Here is a 19,161-nt window from a genome sequence, read left to right as displayed (position 1 = left end):
TGTCTAGGGCTTCAGATTCCTATACCAGTTCCCAAGCTCTGATTCCCAGAGTCTCTCTTAACGAGCCATGAGCCAAGAGATCTCAGCAGCAGAAACCCATCTATTACAACAGGCACTAACATCCTTGCCCTTAGCTCCTGGGGAAGACGCCAGCTCTGTCTTTGAGGTTGTTCACTATGTACTCATCTTCAAAAGGGTAGTCTAGAACACAAGGGAAAGTTGGCATTACCTCCCAACATGTAACATGTGTGGTGTCCACAACCACCACATGGGCTTGCTGTTATAACAAGTTATATTTCAAAATGTTGAAACTGAAACCCAGGGCAACTTGCTTAAGCTCCCACCTTGAAAAGCCAGGAGTCAAACCTTGTTTAAGGTCTTAAGGAAAGAATCAATTCCCTCTTCATATGGGGGTGAGGGTAGGGGTTTTTAAATAAAATGTCATAGTGGTTGTGATCCACCTGAGTCTATTAAAGGAAAAGTAGATGATTGACAGCATTGGAGTTTGGGATTGGATGGGGTGGTGACTTAGGGTCACTATTTCTGTGACAAAATGACTTGAGCAAAGCCACCTGGGGAGGAAAAGGTTTTTGGCTTACCCTTCCACGTCACGGTTCTTCATTAGAGGAAGTCAGGACAGGACTCAAGCCGGGCAGACTGGAGGCAGCAGTTGATTCACGAAGTGCACTCAGTTGTGATTCTCAGGCACTGATGCCACCGTGCCTGGTTATTGCTTCCCCCATGTCCTCGAGAGCCACCCGTCTCCCTTCTGTGTTTGCAGCTGTTTCCGTCCCTCTCTCTGGCCCACTAACCTATGGGACTTGAAGATGGGATCTCCTGACTGTTCCCGACAGGTGTGGGAGACTTGGGATCAGCTGCAGACTTCTTCTGATTCCTAGGAGAATCACCTCAGGTGAGAGTTATGGGTTGGAGTCCTTATATTCCATCATTTCTATGTTGGGGAACAGGTAAGTTAAAGATTTCTGGGGAGTCAATCAATTGCCCAGCACTGTAGTCTGTAGGAAACAGGACAGTTAATGCCAGCTCTGATAACGCAGGTCTATAATCCTATGTGAGAGGATGAGGCAAGAACCAGAGTCAAGTTCAAGACCAGCCTGGGCTACAGAGCCCACAAAAGGAGGAGGACATTCTAGGCAAGGATGGAAACATGGATGTGACCTGGTCTTTGTCCTCTTTTCCAGTTTCTTCTCATACCTCCTCCCCATGGCTCTGGCAGTTCAGGCTTCCTGGCTCCAGTCCTCCTTCACAAACCGGCAGAACTTCATATTTCTGCTCTTCCTGCTGGGGGCCCCCTTCCTGGAGTTTCTCAGGGCTGGATTCTTATCACTCAGCTCCCTTCAGATGTAGTACCTCATGCTGTATGTCTCCTAGGACAAAGAACACCAGGATATCTGGTGAAACATTATATTGAGAATGTCTGTCTTTCGGGATGATAATAATTTTTGATTTGTAGTGCAAATGACCTCCCGATTGTGGCTGGCCCCAACTCATCCAGGAAAGACTAGGCAAGGAAGACTGCTATCTCTCTGCCTATTGTTAATCTGTGACATCATTCTTTTCTTTTTCAATCTCAGTCTTGAACTGAAGCCTACAGCATCCGCATTTCTGGCCCTCCAGCCTTTGGAGCATACTGAAACTGTCAGCAAGCACTCAATGGGTCTCCAGCAGGGCAAACAACCCTCATGAGTTTCTCAAACTCTGTAGTTCCACAAGCCAGCTCGGTAAATGAATCCAGTGAATGTGTGTATTGGTCCTGCCTCTCTGGAGAATCCAAGCTGCTAACATCCCTGCTGGGAACACTACTCACCACACCCCCTTCTTCTTCGTCGTTGTCATGGTAATTACTGTGTGTCTGCTTTGTTGGCTCATTCATCATCTCTGACCTCTGTCAAAGCCAAAAGCCAAAGGAGTAACAGTGCCTGCTTCATTCAGGTTAAAGAGGAAAAGGCACAGCCCTGAGGACCACATCGTCTCAGGAAGTGATGTGGATTTGTTTGTATGTAGAAGAGTCAGTGGGTAATAGGTGAGTAGTTTGTAGCTGGAATTGCTTTTTCTTTTCTTCTCCTCCTCCTTCTTCTCCTTCTTCTTCTTTTTTTCTTTTGTTTGTTTTTGGGTTTTTTGGGGGTTTTTTTGAGACACGGTTTCTCTGTACAGCTCTAGCTGTCCTGGAACTCACTCTGTAGAACAGGCTGGCCTCAGAGAACTGTCTGTCCCTGCCTTCCGAGTGCTAGGCTTAAAGGCAGACTGTACCACCACCCTTCTTGGAATTGCTTTTTCAGTAAGGGCACATCTCAGCCAGTGCGCTAAATGAGGAGTATTCAGCTCCGTGTCTAATTGGCTTGAGGAAGACAAACATACAGTTTAAGTAAATTATTCATTAGCAAAATCAACAGACCAAACAACAAACCCAGAGCGTGGGGCAGTCTTTATCGACCTCTCAAGATGCTGAGTGCCTTGCAGAGTCTCTCTGGGATCCTGAACAATGGGACAGTGAGCCAACAGCGAGCTCAGCTAAATGGCTCTTTGTGCTTGGTCAGATACACATTGCAGAAGAGAGAAGGTTTATCGACTCTGGGTTCTAGGTTCTGACGACCTTCTACAGTATCAGCCTGAATTGAAGGGTATTTGGGGTGACCCTGAACTTAAACAGCAAATGTGCACATGGGACGTTTGTCCAGTGTGATGCCTACTGCATTCTTAGAGAAGAGTTGCGATGGAATAAAGGTGACACTAAAACCATTACCAGAAGGAGTTAGCTGCCCCGCGCTGAGGGGACGCGAGGTGTACAGGGCTGTGTTCAGTTTCTTAGCGGTGGTGAAAGCCCAGCTGGGCTCCTGTGGTGGAACACAGTGTTGTATTAGGGCACCATCATATTCCAAGTCTCTTAGATGGACATGCAAGGCCTCCTGGGAGAAATCGGAGAATGGTTTGCTGGCCTCACACAGGACCCTGCTTTGTAGTCAGGACCACTATATCACAGATACGGACCCTTCTCAAGAGGCACCCTCCCAAATCTGAGCCTGTCTCCTTGTTTCTGGCAGAGAAACAGAGCATTCCATTTGGACTCTTGTGAACGGCATATCATATAAAATATACCAAGCCCTCAGTCCTAGACCTCATAGCACATTATCGCAGCAAATCAGAACTCCCTCATCTCCCCAACCACACACGCCCCCTCCTCAACCTTCTTCCTCAACAAATTCAAGTACTCTATTGCAGGGGCGCTGTTACCCCCGTGGGAGGAAGTGGGGCACCAATGAAGTCCAGGGATGGGAAACTTTCCCTGAACCTTGGAGGAGACACTGCTGATGGTGGGGGAGGGTTGGGACTGATTCTCTGACCCCAGTGCCCTCCCCAGGTAGCTCCAGCTTCTTCTCCCGGCCTATTTCTGGGAACTGTGCTTCTAAATATCACTCTTTGCTTTCAGAGCTCCTGAATTAAAGCCATCTAAGCCACAGGGACTGAAGAGCACAGCTGGCTCCTTCTCTAACATTTACCTTCAAACTTTCAAAAGCAAAGAAACCTGGCTTTCCTCTGAGCGCTGCCCCTATCAAGAACACGCCTGGGGGCCGGTGTCTCTAGGTGATGCTTTCAAGCCACTGCACTGGGCCAACCTCCTTTGATCCTCTTCAGACTCCACAGAACAGCCAGGACACTCTGCAGCTACAAAGGCAGAGGCCACAGCCCTGGTGTCTTGTGGAGACATGGTGAGTATGGAAATGAGGTCATTTCCAGGCTCACTCCTTCCACAGAGGACTGTGGCCCTGGCTCCATACAGTTGAGGACTGTCATCTTCTGGGGAGATGCTAGGCCAGAGGAACCTAGATTCTGGCGAGTGCAGGGGGATTCTGGTCTGATCCTGAGTCTGACCTAGGACTTGGGATGTCCCCCGTGTTGGTCACTTCAGGTGAGTTCTCACACAAGGTACAGCAGCAAAGTCAAGGTCAGGATGCCTGGGCTGCTGCTGCTGCTGCTACTGCTGCCCCCCCCCCCCCCCCCAGGTGTGGCATGGCTCAGCCGGCTAGTGGGAGAACTGAACTTAGGAAGGCAATCTGCCATAGTACCTGGCACACAGTAGATCCCTAAGAAGTGGCAATGACTTTATTTGCATTGTGTGTAGGAGCTTGTTGTGGGGACCAATAGGAGAGCCTGGGTAGCAGCAAGCACAGCCTAGTAGGGCTCTCAAGTCTGAGAGAGTCCACCTAACTTTGACGCTCATGTGACGGTTATGAATGGTATTAAGTTACCCTGGGTTGGTGGAAACCATGGGCTCATGTCTCCATGTTCTTTCCAGTTCGAGAGTCAACTCATGATCCCTTGGTAAACGGGGGCTGGAAAAGCCTCTGAAATATAAACCCATAACCTCTCAAATAAGCAGCTTTAATGCCTTGGGACTCTGGGTTTAAAGGAGGCTCTAGATGTCTCAGGAGCTCACTAACGTGTGCCCCAGTTAGCAGGAACTGTGGAGATGTTGCCACTTGCCCCTCTTCTCAGCCAGGCCATGGGACTCTGCAAAGGCTGGTCAAGCGTGATTGGACAGTGACAACAGACCTGCTCTCTGCCAGTGAAGATCCTAGCACTTTAAAATGTGCACGATTGGATGTGTGTGATGGAGGATGTGTGCCGTGGTGCAGATGCAGAGGTCAAAGGGCAACTCTATGGAGTGTGGTTCCCTTTCTATCTTTAGACAGGTTATGGAAATTGAATTTGGGACCAGACTTGCTCAGCAAGTGCCTTTATCAAATGAGCCGTCTTGCTGGCATGGAAGAGCCTCTCTTAAAAATAAATGAACAAACAAACAAATAAATTAAGGGTAAGTGTACACTCTTCATCCTTTGGGCCCTACTTTAAGCTAAGTTCTAACAACACATCAGGGGAAACAGTTTCTCTGGCCTTAAAACCCTCCTAGTTTCGTGTGATAGGACATAAACCAAACACGCACTAGCAGTGGGAAGAAAGGGGTTACTCGGGTCTGGAGGGTGTGTAAGTGAAGTGTGAGTGACTGTGAGCCAGGAGAAAATGAAGGGCTAAGTTTTACCCAGTATGCGCAAGGCTGTAGGTCAATCCTCAGTACCTCAAAATAAAAGTAATAAAAATGAAAAAAAAAAAAATATATATATATATATACACATACACACAAACTGAGAGGAGTGGAGGGAAGGAAACTGGTTGGGATGTAATGTATGAGAGAAAAATAAATGAATAAATAAATAATAAGCTAGCTAATAAACTTTGGAGGGCATTAGGAAAAAAAATCCAGAACTCAGTGGCTAAGAGCATTTGAGATTCTTTCAGTACCCCCATCCCCCACCATTGATCTCTAACTCTAGCTCCAGGGCACTGGCGCCCTCTTCTGGCAGACATACATGCAGGGGAAACACCCAGACACAAAATAAATAAAATACAGAACCTAACAAGGGGCAAGCAGAGATGAGAGCACCATAGAGGAATTGAATCGTACAAGTAAAATGAGAAGAAAATAGAACATATAAATGAAAGAGAAAAGAAACAAAATGAAACAGTGGTCAAGAGGGGGCGACAGACTGGATTTGGGCATCGATTTCACGGAAGGGCAGCCTCACTGTGGCCCGGGACACCCAGCTCTTGGGGTTGTGGACCCAGAGAGATGTAACCCTCCTGACCTCTGTCCTGAAGTTCCCTGGGGTACTGCTTTGTGGGCTCACTTCATCCCAAGACAGCCACAAGAACTGGGCATGTCTGAGACCCGGAAATTCCCCAGGGATTGATTTCCCCCTTCTTTATGGAAACCATTTCTCTTGCTTCTGTTTGACAAATTTCCACTATTTCAGGCCTCAGTCAGGAAAGGGGACACCTCCGAGACAGGACAGCAAGAAATTCCTTCCCTGTCCCTCAGGTCTGGGTCACTATCTGCTCCCTTAACCCCATGGTCTTGACTCTCTGGAGAAGCTCAGGCAGGGTCAGGGGACCACAGAGCCAGAGGGAAATGCTGGGTATCTGCCGTGGGCCTGTTGGTTTAGTCAGGAGCCCCTAGGGCCTGCTATCGGGTCATTCTGCCTGAACCTAGCATCTCACGGGGGAGCTTTCCCTGGACTTACAGTCTTCTGTGGTAACTGTCACCTGGATAGCGACACAGGGCCACACCTTACAGGCATCTGCTGACGCTTGGTAGGATTAGTGTGGACTTCTCAAGGGACAGTTGCAACCAGACTTTCAATCACTTATTTTTTCCTAGCCTGAGCCAATTTCCATCCATCTCTCCTCTCCTGTCTTTCCCCATCTGCCCGCTATCTCACATCCACTCTCTCCCTTCCCTTGAGAAAGTGCAGGCCTCCTGTGTATATCAGTCAGTCACGGTACATGAAGCTGCAGCAGGGCTAGGCTCCTCCTCTCTTGTTAAGCATTTTTGAGCATCTTTTATGCATCTATGCACGAATATCTGAGTTCACATCTAGACAAGGTAAATCCACGAGTAATTTAATGTAGAACACAAGTGGAAGGAACCAAATATCTGAGGCCTATTTCCCTAACAAGGGAGGGAACTTTGTGCGTAGGCTTCTGAAAATGGTTATCAATATGGAAGACACTCAGGTCACTGGAAGGAAGGCCAGGAACTCATGATAGTCTGACTTCAAGGTACAAGTATCCTCTCCCCGAGTCCCAGGCTCTGGGAGTCTTCTCAGTGCCCTTTCCCAGAGATCGTGTGATAGCAGTAAGCCCGCCTGTTCACGGGGCACAAGTGACTGTAGTGCCTCTGTATGCTGAGGGACGGGGCATGGAGAAGCCACCATGCAGCCAAGGAGGATGAACTCTGCACATGGAGCGTGTGGGTCCCTCCAAAGGCGAATGCAGCAGAGAGACAATCTGAGAGAGGCAAGAGGGAAATCTGGGTCAGCACAACCTAGTTAGCTGGTACTGGTTCAAAGCACAATTTTGGAAAAAAGTTTCCTGCTAACAGTTGCATCAGTTCCATGTGAACAACGTTTAAGACATCACTACATCGAAACTGTCTTGCAAAGTACATGTGGCCTCTATCGTGAGATGGGTTCTGTAGCTTAAGGGCCTAGGATCTAGTGTGGTCACCAGACTAAAACAACATTCACACCCAACCTTCTGGATGGACAATAGGTATACATATCCCTTCTGTCTAATAGGCAAGCCTAATGATTAACATTCTGTTTCCCTATATGTGACACAAAGACCTCACACCCTCTGAAGGGAGGGACCTGTGGAAGCGTTTTAGGGATCAGCATTTGATGTCTATTTTGACTCAGACTAGTCTGTGATCATCTATCTGCCTTGATATCGAGATCAAGCACACAGGATTTTACCATATTGACTTACCTGAAATGCCGAACAGGTGTTTCTTTCTCTTTTGAAGGGTTGGAAGAGCATACTAGAGGAACAGGACAGATGCCCACACCATCTTACAAAAGACGCATATATACTGTTACAGTGTATGTTGTGTGGAAACCAATGACAGTCTATGTCTGCGTTCTCCAGTTTGCAGCAGAAACAAACTCATATTTGCATATTTATGGTCCATTTGAAAATTGGTAGGGAAGGGCCAGGGAAATGGTTCAGGGGCTAAAAGTGCTGTGTGTGCCCGGCAGTCTGAGCTTGAATCCCTGAGTCCCATGAAAAGCTGGATGCAGTGGTAATGCTCTATAATCCCTTCACAGATGGGAGGCAGGGGCGGGGTGGGGAGTGGGGTCCTGGAAGCTTAGAAGACAGCTAGCCTGGAATATACCACATAGCAGCAAGAAAGACTCTACCTCAAGGCAGGTGAGGGCCAACACCCAAATGCCTGCTCATGCCCTCAAAAGTAAAGCTGTGTGCACACACACAGGTTTAAAAACTTAGGTAAAATTCTTATTATTGCTTCCTGTTATTTCTCTGGACACATCCTTATAAACATTTTTTTTTTTTTTAAAGACGGTCTCACTATGTAGCCCCAACTGACTTGGAACTCAATATACAGACCAGACTGGCCTAGAACTCAGAGATCCCACCTGCCTTCGGAATTAAGGACATACTGCACTATCACAAATTTGTTCTAATGGAACATTTAAAATAATTTGATCAGATATTTTTTAGGGGGATGTTTTGAGACAGGGTTTATCTATGTAATAGCCCTGGCTATCCTGGAACTTGTTTATAGACCAGGCTGTCCTCAAACTCAAAGATCCACCTGCCTTTGCCTCCCAACTGCTGGGATAAAAGGTGTGCACCACCATGCCTGGCTTCAATACTTTTTTCAAAGTTATTTATTATGCATACAATATTCTGTCTATATGCCTGCAGGCCAGAAGAGGGCGCCAGATCTCATTACAGATGGCTGTGAGCCACCATGTGGTTGCTGGGAATTGAACTCAAGAGAGCAGCCAGTGCTCTTAACCTCTGAGCCATCTCTCCAGCCCCCAGCTTCAATGCTTTTTAAAGGTGTGAATGTCCAGTGCTCAATGAGGAATACTGAGAATTCAAGAACAATTGCAGTGGGTTTTTGATCCTACTGCACGTACTGGCTTTGTGGGAGCCTAGGCAGTTTGGGTGCTCACCTTACGAGACCTCGATGGAGGTGGGCAGTCCTTGGGCTTCCCACAGGTCAGGGAACCCTGATTGCTCTTCGAGCAGATGAGGGGGGGGGACTTGATCGGGGGAGGGGGAGGGAAATGGGAAGCGGTTGTGGGGACGAGGCAGAAATCCTTAATAAATAAATAAATTTAAAAAATAAAAAAAAAATAAAGGTGTGAATGTACTGGAATTGTGATTTCTCTTGGCTGTGGAACTAACTTTAAAGTAATGAGTCCTCCAATTTAGGAAGGTCTTTTTAGTGCGCCATGGCTTTTGTTAAAGTTATGCCTATGTGGCTTACATTTTCTATAGCTAGTGAGTGGGATTATTTTCATCCATCTTCCACTGGTGGTCATTCACTGAGGGCTTAGCCAGGCGACATGAAATGCAGGCAGTCACTGTCACTGGCATCTTTCCTGTTCCCTTCTCAGAAGTCATGATTCAAGGAGAGACTCGGCCCCCAGTGCTTATTTAACAACCTTTGGGAAGAGGCACAGGACTGGGAGACTTTCAAGCTGTGAGTGCTGACGCAGAACCTTCCTCCACCCTGCCACTCACACACTTAGTGTGCTCTGAGCCACTGCTTCTGATTAGCTAACCACCTCTATCACCTCCCTCCTTTGTGAAAAGGGAAGGCATTTGATCATAGGATGAGGGAGAGGAAACCTGGCAGATACCCTTCTTCCCCCTTACAGTGCTCTGAGACCCAGGCCAGGAGAGAACAGTGCATTCTACAAAATGAGATGAGAAATTCCTAAAAGAGCTTGCATGAAAACAGTTTCGGAGCTAAGAACAGGGCTAGGAAGACAACCACAGCCTTACAACCAATAGGGAAAAGGAGATCTACCGTTCACAAAAACGGCAAAGGATGCTGCTGCAAGATAAAGACCTAGTTTCATTCCCAGCTTTATTCTCAATTCAGGCAACATACAACTGTGTCATCTCTACACTGGATGAATTTGCATCTTTTTCTGTATGTGCCTGTGTGTAGGGTATGCAGGCCAGAAGAGGGTATGAGATCCCGAGATGGTTGTTACAAATATTGAATGCCCTCTGCAAGAGCAACAAACCCTATTAACTAATGAGTGAAATTATCAATAAATTAACTCAAACCCCCAAATAAATGTTTTGGTTTTTTTTTTTTTTTTTTTTTTTAAAGAAAATGACTAAATGACAAGAGGATGTGAGACATGCCAACTGTTTCTGAAGAGTCTGAGCTGTGCCTGGGAGCTGACACTGTAAACTTGAGAGCTGAGAACAGGAATGCAGTTTTGAAGTGAACCTACACAGCAAAATAACATTAAAAAGAAAAAAAGTTTCCATTGTTAAAGACTCAATTTGTGGTCCCCAATTTTCTATCAAAGTGGCATATTTAAAGCTGTATCTCAAATAACACTTTTTACACCGTTATTTCTCCCTCTGGCTTCACACAGAAGTACGTTCCATAGTAATAAGCCATTCAAAGAGTCGCTCTGTACTGATGTGGAACTGTTCATCTCAGCGACAAGCACCAAAGGACATACATGAATACACGCACTGCCTGGGAATGCACACCAGTTTGCAGGATTGACATGGCAGGCGTGTCTGACCACACAGGGTGACTAATGGTGACATGTTCTCTGAAGTGGAGCCCCCTTACTCCCCTCCACATTTACAAACCACAGTGCTGTCATCTACCAACGGACCTCAAATCAATGTGAGATAAAGGGAAATTTTAACGCAATACAAACAACATACAAAGGTACCTTTCATTTTGAAAAGAAATCATGCAACTTTTTATAAGCTGCACAAATTATAGCATAAAGTTGGGGACAATGGTTTACTTAGGTTAAAAATATTTATTCCAAGCAGATTCCCTACTCCCCATATCAGAAAGAAAATGATACCGGAAACATTTAAGAAACTGGACACTGGTTAGAGCCATTTCTAAATCCGTTATCAGATAAAGTACAACACTAGGGGAAAGAAATTGAGAAAGTTAAAACTGGAAAGAACAAAACCCCCAAAGTCAAACTGATCCTTAACATTTCAGACTTTAAGCACATAAAACTGTACTACTTAATATATTTCTCCATGAACTTCTTGTGAAACTCAGATCGCAGTGTGTCGTTTACAAATCTTTTGTCTTTCTTCTGATCATCTATTCCTTTTGCACAGTTCTTAAAAACGACGTCATCGTCCCACCTAAAGGGGAGAAAAGAAAATAAACCCCTTACAACTGCATCAGGAGACAAGAAAACCACGGAGGCTGGAAAGCTGGATCAGCACAGACACTCTAACAAGCTGCCACCGACAGCAAACGAACAAGCGCGCCTGTGGGGGGAGGTCGTCACAGTAGGAGGTCAGCCATACTCACCCATACTCAGAGCACACACCACTCCTCTGGTGGAAGCAGACACACATACTGTGCTCAGGGAAAGGTGTGATATTTTTCAGGTCTAAAAGCAAGAGGCAGGACCACAGTCCTGACCCAGACATCACTAGACAGTAAGTGATCTGTTTACTGGTGCTTTGTATGGTTTTGTATATACTTTTAATCAACTATATCCATTATGCTGATCATACATCATAATGCAACAAAAGTGGAAATGACAGGAATATAACAATTAATATTCAAAGACTGGCCTAAGTCTCTAATAATAATGAAGAAATATCTGCTGAAATGCTCGGAGCAGAACGTGGTTGGATTTCAGAAAGCAGTAAACACACCAACCATGGGTTGGTGCTATGGGAGTAGAGGGCATAACTACAGAGCAGCACTTCCCATAACCTAAGCTCTTACACATGACAAAGACACGCACAAATGCGCAGAAGACACAGCCTACATAATGTGCTTGTGTGTAATGCTGCACGTTCACCAGGAGAAACTACCTGCACAAGGAAAACGTGCACAGACTATGTGCACTAATGCACATGAGAAGCTGAGCAGCTTAGTGTAACTGGGATGTTTGCTCCTGCATCCACAAAGTCTTCGGAAGAGTAAGCCAGATTGCTTCATAGTCAATATACAATTGATAGTGTTTTTCCTCTTAACTCATTCCCGAAGAGTTTTGGTCCCCGTGTTGCTAGCACTCACAGCAGTATTCAGTATCCCTAGACCAACATTCATTGATCCCACAGCACTAATGTCAGTATCCTGGCTGTACTCCTTCCTCTCTGGCTAAGCTTAGCCTAGGATTTAAATTCAAATACTATTATTAAGAATTTACTATGAACTTATACTGCGCACCACTCCAGGTACCAAAACAATTCTCACTTCCTTCTGCCCATGCTGACAACTCCCAGATGCATTACTACCAACCTGAGCCAACTGTAGAAACACACAGGATAGATGGATTTAGAGAAGTACAGACCACTCCAGATCTACGATGCCCGAAACAAGTTTCCTTTCTCATGCTTGGCATAAGCCACACTCCTCCTCATTCCTGTCTTGCAACTGCAGGCCAAATGCTTGAAGTCTGGTCTCTGATAAACAGCTAGTTGCCAGCAAACCTGCCCTTGACTGTACTGTTGTCTTCAAGAATCTGTTAAATTTTTAGCTTTATGTCACCGTACTTTCACTGTGATCAAGTAAAGAAGCCAACGAGTTTAGAAAAAGGCAGCTATCACTATGACTTTATAAGAATCACGGTGCTGGGATGAGAAGTGAGCTTGGAAGACGGAGCTCTGTGCATGAGCAGAAGGAACACTGTGACAGCAGCAGGGGAGGGAGAAGGAAAGGCAACAGGACTCCTCATCCTGACACAGAGAACATATCCTCCCCCCACACCATAGCTCCTGCAAGTGCTCACTCTACTTCCCTATGCATCCTCATCTGTATCACATCATACACCCTTCAGCTCTCTAGTGCCCTCCTGCACACAGTACAGAGGGCATTCACGAGCCTGCCTCTAAACTTGGCCTTGGCCAGCACTGGACCCGCCTCATCTCTCACCATCACTGTGCCTACAGCACTGGACCCGCCTCATCTCTCACCATCACTGTGCCTACAGTGCACAACTAACTTGACTTCCATCCAGTACAAGTTCCTGCAGGACAAGTCCCAATAATCTGGAGCATCGAGTCTAAACTTTCAGTTTCACTGTTTGGTAACCTCTTACAGGGCATAGGAGTTCAGAAAGCCTATGTCTTTCCACTTATGACCCGGATGTATACCTGTGAAGATTCACAATTGCATGATCTGGGTATATCTTACAATATCAACCAACAATATGGCCGTGACAAGCCCCCTGAATCTTAGAATTGTACTGGGAGGGGTGGTCTTGAGGACCCTTCCACTCCATCTCACATATAGGCTTTATAGCTAAGGTCAAAGCAAAGACTTATTATGTATGCATTAAAAAGATGCCACCCTGTCCCCTTTCCTTCTTCCATTATTCTAAAATCTGACTGAGGTTAGAAATAGGAAGTGGGGGTCTTAGAAGCCTTATATAACACATATAACACAAATCATGGACCATACATGTAGCTCAACTCATTATCCTCCCCCCACCCCCGTCCCCCATGGTTTTTTTAAGACGGAGTTTGTGCAGCCCTGGATGTTCCGGAACTCACTCTGTAGACCAAGCTAGCTAGCCTCAAACTCACAGAAATCTGCCTCCCTCTGCCTCCTGCTTGGATTAAAAGCATGCGCTCCAACTACCTGGCCAACCCACTACTTTTAGTACCTTCTTTTAACCTTGAAGTTGGCCTGAGGCTGGGACGGGCCAGTGAGATTAAGGAGAGGGTTTCCACTCAGAATATTTTCCATGCGAATTCTCTCTTCTTCTGCTTTTTGTTCTTGTTCCTGCCAATGATGGAGGAAGATACAGTTACTAACTCCAGGTCAGCTGTGTTAGGTTAGTTCACAGATGAACATCTGTCAGACCGTACAGGGAGAGAAGACAGTTTTCTTTCTCCTTCCTTCCTGTCTCTTTCTGGAGACAGGTTATCTATCCTGTAGCCCAAGCTAGCATGGAACTTGCTAGGTAGCAGATGACGACCTTGACTTTGTGATCCACCTCACATGACAGGTGTGCACACCATGCCCAGCTTCTTGGTGTTAGGGATGGGACCCAGGGCTTGGTACACGGTAGGAAAGTACTTTACCAACTGACTCACTCCTCTTTGATTCTTGATAAACACCAGAAAAATCTTATTTATAAAAAGTAAATACTATGAAATTTTTATTATAAATATCTCAATCTTGCCAACAGTCATTAGTCTCTCTAAATTGTGAGAAGCTGAGATGCAGATGTAAATGTTTTATTTAGTTACATTCAGATTAAGTTTAAGAGAATATTAATAAATATTTATAATTTAAGAACATACTATCAAAGAACAGTTTAGCAAGGCTATCACCTCCCTTTTTAAAGGGCTACAGACAATATACTTAATGTTAATTTAAGTTTGAATTTAATTTTACATTACTAACAGTATAAGCTTTCATCTCTAGAACTGATTATTGAGGAGTAATTCCTAAGACAAGACAAAGTATGCAAAACATAACATGTACATCTATTAGTTTACATAAAACACCTTTTGTTCTTATGCTTTACTGTTAGTGATCTATTATATCTTTATATATTTTCTTGTTACAACTATTTTTTAGAAAGCATTTTCATATTTATTTAACGTGCATACATGTATATGGGCACCACAGTGCAATAGCGGTCAGGAGAAAACTTGCAGGAATCTGTTTTCTCAGAACGTGGGTTCCTGCTGAGCCATCTCACCACGTTCCATTTTGTTTTAAAGACACAAGCTTTCATTACTTGCTGAGTTTGGTCTTCAACTTGTGATTTTCCTGCCTTAGCCACTTAAGTGTTGGGACTACAGGTATGAGCCACCATATCTAGATTATTTTTCTCACTTTTATTTTAGCATTAATTTCTTCAGATTCAGATCACCCTATTTTAAGAAACAGAAATGCAAAATTTCTAAAATTCTTACCTGTAACTTTCGTAGCTATCTGTTAAGATAACTTAAACTACTCTGCTGTGCTTTGGGGACAGAAACAGACGACCTAACAGGTAAGAAGGAGACTCTCTCCAAGTCACTCTAGTGAACCTAGTGCTCCCACAGCTTCCTGGTACTCCACTTTAATATGCAAATGTGAACGACAGGTTTCACTTGTACCAGGAAAGTAACTGGCAGGTGAGAGAATGTCACTTGTGGGAAAAATCTTTTAGGTCACTGCAGAAACCTTAAAGTCAAGGTTTATTACAATTAAGACCAGAAAGCTTTCTAAAAACCACATGCTTATTGGGGTGGGGAGGGAACCACTGAGATGACTCAGCAGTGAAGGTGCTTGTCACAAGCCTGGCAACCTAAGCTCAACCCTCAGTTCCCCATCAGGGAAGGAGAAACCTGACGCTTGAAAGTTATCCTCAAATCTAGCAAAATAAATCACAGATAAAAACAGTTGTCTTCTAAAGATGTCACAAAACCAGGAGTAAGCATATAATGTACACAAACTTACAGTTAACACAGAGCACTGGGAACAAAGGGCAACCCCTTCCCTACTTTGTGGTCTAATGGTCAGACAGCCTGTGCATCAAATCCACACTCCCTCCCCTGGGCTTGAGGTTCGATTTTTGGGAACACGGGAACCTTATTTACAGGTATTGTGACCACATCTGGGCTGTGACTGTGGCACAGCCACACGAGGATGCTTACATTCGATTCCTAACAGCAGCAACATTACAGTTATGAAGTAACAATGAAATAATGTAAGGTTGGGGTCACTGTAACATGAGGAACTGTAGTAAAGGGTGGCAGCATTAGGAAGGTGGGGAACAAGTGCTTCAGACAATCTTACATATAATTAGAAGACTAAGGCGCCCTTGTTTGTTAAAAGCTGAACATTACTCATTTGTAAACTATCTGAAAGGAGCTGTCAACATAATTAGGGGACGTAGAATGTCATTTTAAAAAGACAGATCCATAGGTATTACGATATTTAGACACGCTGCTCTCTAATAAACGACAGCAGCAGAGTTAAAGGTTCTGGTTTAGGACGTGGGCGGAGAAACTGAGTGTCAAGCACTACCTTCCTGGCCTGCTCCTCAGCTCTTTCCTTCTTGATTTTCTCCAGCTCTGCCAGAAGAGCCGCAGTGTCATCGTCGTCGCTCTCCTCTTCAAAATCCTCATCGTCCTCCTGTGACAAAGCAAGGCCCGGGACACATCATTCACCTTCTCACAGAAAGTGGACGCACTGAAATATCATAGTAAAACCAACAACCAATAAAACAGAAATAAAACCTGACAAAAAATTATAAATACTAACTAAAATGGCAACCTTTGATAAAATACCTTTCATATTTAGATGGTCAAAAAGAATTTTTTGGGGGTGGTGTCAAGACAGGGTTTCTCTGTGCGACAGCTGTCTTGGAACTTGCTTTGTAGACCGGACTGACCTTAAACTCATAGAGATCTGCATGCCTCTACCTCCTGAGTGCTAGGATTAAAGGTGTGTACCACCACCACCAGGCAAAAAAGGATTTTCATATGAAAACATTCCAAAAGAAGTAATGCTTCAGAATGAAACACAGTACAGTGTACAGTGTCTCACCTTAGAAGAGTTCACATAGCACAAAATGACTAAGCCAGCATAAGGGTGCTCAAATTCCAAAAGAATATATTTTGAATGAATAACACAATTTCACTTAATGTAAGGCTTCTTATTTATCAGAATAACTCATAAATTATAATAATATAATGATTGCTGACATATGTATGCAATTAGATACTTAAGAAAGGTCTCACATTATGTTCAGTTACATAGAAAATGGCCAAGTGAAGTGGGGAGTTAGGTGTAGTAGACGACATTTGTAAACCCAGCACTTAGGAGGTTGAAGCATGAGACTGGAAGGCTGTCATTACCAGGCCAGCCTGAGCTACATTTAACATAAAAAGGCTGCAGGGTACCACTGAATGTTCACGCTCCCTGTTCACTAAGAGGCCCACAGGCATTATGTGTCTGAAAAGGGCATCATATCGACTGGGTAGAAAGGTCAAAGGTGCTGCTCCTAGGGCACTCAGTCTCTGAGAGTCCTGTGCGTTACAGCAAGGCAGTTTAACCTTCGCCACAACTCAATTCAGTCCCAGGTGAACACACCCTCTCTCACAGACTGCTTTCATGCAACCCTCCAAACTAGACCTGTAGTAAAAGTCTTTGACACAGAATACTTTGGACAATTACTAAGTTTAAAGTCGAGGTCAACAATATATGTCGGTAACATTAGGTAAAAACAAACATAGATCACTTCACAATGTCAAAATATTAAAAAAATTTTCAAGAACTAGGACCAGTGGCAGTGGTCCATTTCCAGCACTTAGGAGGCAAAAACAAACAAACAAACAAACAAAAACACAAAAACCAAACCAAACAGAACCCCAAAGCACCACCACATACATCCGTGAGAGGGTCATCGGCATCAAGGTTGGCAGCGGGGATCTGGTCTAAGCGGGGCTTCTTGGACACGGAAGAGGAAGTTGTATGCTCTGAAGAAAACAAACATTTAGTTAATGAAACTAGTACTGTATTTTAAAACAAAAAGGATGCATACAAAGCACAGTGACAGCGGGGAATCGCCCAGTGACTGGCAAATAAGCCTTGGATAAATATTTGCTGGTAAACTTAAATGAATTAGTGAGTTATGAGAATCATGGCATCTCAGGAAATTTAGCCAATGTTCACACACACCAAAAACACAAGAAGGGTAACTGACGCTTCTCTCATTACTCTCCGATTACATGAGGTAGCAAATAAAACAGGACAGCTCTAACAGAAGGCCTGGGTTCCAGCTGCTAGAAAGTCCAAGCCAAAGTCTAATGACAGGAACTGAGACGACAGCTTTTAAACACCTCCAGGTCACCATTTCTTCTAGTACCAAGCATGAGAAGATGCGACTAGAATGAACCTCATTATCATTGCTAATCATTTTTTTTCCTGGTTTTTTGAGACAGGGTTTCTCTGCAGCTTTGGAGCCTGTCCCGGAACTAGCTCTGTAGACCAGGCTGGTCTCGAACTCACAGAGATTTGCCTGCCTCTGCCTCCCTAGTGCTGGGATTAAAGGTGTGTGCCACCACTGCCTGGCTCTCATCTCTAATCATGTATCAAAGAGGTACAGTGCACAAAACTGTTATTTCCAATTACTAAGATACAACAAACCATTTCCACCACACAAATTTGAAAACAACACTTGCGACAGGGTAGGTACCTCGGGTCGGACGGTCCCTATTTTTTTCCCTTGCAGCAGCTCTCTCTCTCTCCTCCAATTCTCTCCTAAAGTCACGGTTGCGAACCTCTTCAGGAGCATCTTGTGTAGTTTGTCTTAAGTGGAAAAAGAACTGGGTTAAAAATGTTATTCTCACTTGTCAAGGAAAAGAACCTATATGGCCACAGCAATTTAAGACAACTCAGAATGCAACCGTGTCTCAAGCACAAAATGGAAGAGGACTAGATAATATTTTAATCTGAAGGTTACTACTCAGAGACACTTGTGATGTTGTCAGCACCAACAAAAGAACAAACTGAAGCACGCATTTCCCGACAATATGGCTGGAGACTACTTGAAATGTAAACCATTGACCAGCTCAGGGGCTGTCACAGAACACGCCCATATTCAGTACAGCCCAGTCTTCTGAGGGGCTCGTCATGAATGATCGCTTTATCTGCTAACACTTGAAAACTACACTGCATAATTTTATTGCAAACTCCTTTGAATTCCATTTCTTTAAAGATAGGTAATTTAAATACAATAATCTAGACGTAATCATAAGTCATTCCGTGAACAAGACAAATGGCAGTCTTATTACCTGTATTTTATCTTTGTATGGGAGGGAAGGTCTCTGCTTGAATATTGCTTTGAGAGCTGGCTCAAATCCCCTTCTCCTTTTCCTCTTCCACCTCTGGCCGGTTCAAAAGTCGGTCTGGCTGCTGTTGTCATCTTTTATTCTCTGACAAAAGAGAGTTTATGTTATATTCTGTAGAACTCTCGTTTTAGAGATCATTCATAAATTACTATCCTTGAGAAAAATCTCAAAACTCTCCCCAAAATTGCTTAAGCAGTTTGCTTCAACACAAGTTAGTCTGGGCTACATGAGACTGCGTCGCTGCAGCAGCAAGAGAATCCTGTGGCACTTTCAGTTTTGAGCTGTCAACTAAGAATTCCAGCCTAACCTCGGGGCTACTGAGCCTCCGCGAGCTAAGGCAGCACGCTCAGACAGCCCCGTCCCGCCCTCCGGCCGGTGACCGCTCCGGGCTCGGCCGCAGCTCCCGCCCGCCACCCAGGCACCGCGGGCGGCACAGCGGCCGTCGTCACGGCGATCCCGGCTTGCCGGCGCCGTCCGCACAAGGACCACAGACCTCCCTGCCCCAGCGGCTTACCTTGGCAGGGACCGACGCAGCACCCTCAGATGTTCACCCACGAACCATTGCAACTCCAGGCTCCCAGAAACCTCCGCGCCGGAGACGCCAGCCCAAGACCGGAAGCAGAATGCGAGGCTTCCGGTTCTACGCCTGGGGCGCAGTAAGACCCGGAAGCAAAATCTTCGCGCCTCCAACGGCTGCGTCGGAAGCTCGCACTCCACACCCGGAAGCAA

The 19,161-nt window shown here is 45.1% G+C and overlaps 1 protein-coding gene across 1 annotated transcript; it reads right to left on the bottom strand.

Annotated features, from left to right (window-relative positions):
• Nucleotides 1-10,397: 10,397 nt before the first annotated feature.
• On the bottom strand, nucleotides 10,398-19,062 carry Cwc15 (CWC15 spliceosome associated protein homolog). Its single transcript, XM_041657301.1, has 7 exons — nucleotides 18,947-19,062; nucleotides 18,376-18,516; nucleotides 17,778-17,890; nucleotides 16,970-17,058; nucleotides 15,605-15,712; nucleotides 13,242-13,360; nucleotides 10,398-10,758 (listed from the first exon to the last, which is right to left on the bottom strand). Exons 2-7 carry the CDS (start codon nucleotides 18,504-18,506, stop codon nucleotides 10,629-10,631), a joined length of 690 nt encoding a protein of 229 aa, XP_041513235.1. The 5' UTR covers nucleotides 18,507-18,516; nucleotides 18,947-19,062; the 3' UTR covers nucleotides 10,398-10,628.
• Between the last annotated feature and the right edge of the window lie 99 nt (nucleotides 19,063-19,161).

Source organism: Microtus oregoni, unplaced genomic scaffold, assembly GCF_018167655.1.
Source record: "Microtus oregoni isolate MIOR12 unplaced genomic scaffold, Mior012 000008F_ref0000371, whole genome shotgun sequence".
In the NCBI taxonomy this organism is placed as follows: Eukaryota; Metazoa; Chordata; class Mammalia; order Rodentia; family Cricetidae; genus Microtus; species Microtus oregoni.
Note: the sequence above shows the minus strand (reverse complement) of the source record. Positions and strands in the feature narration are given on the sequence as shown.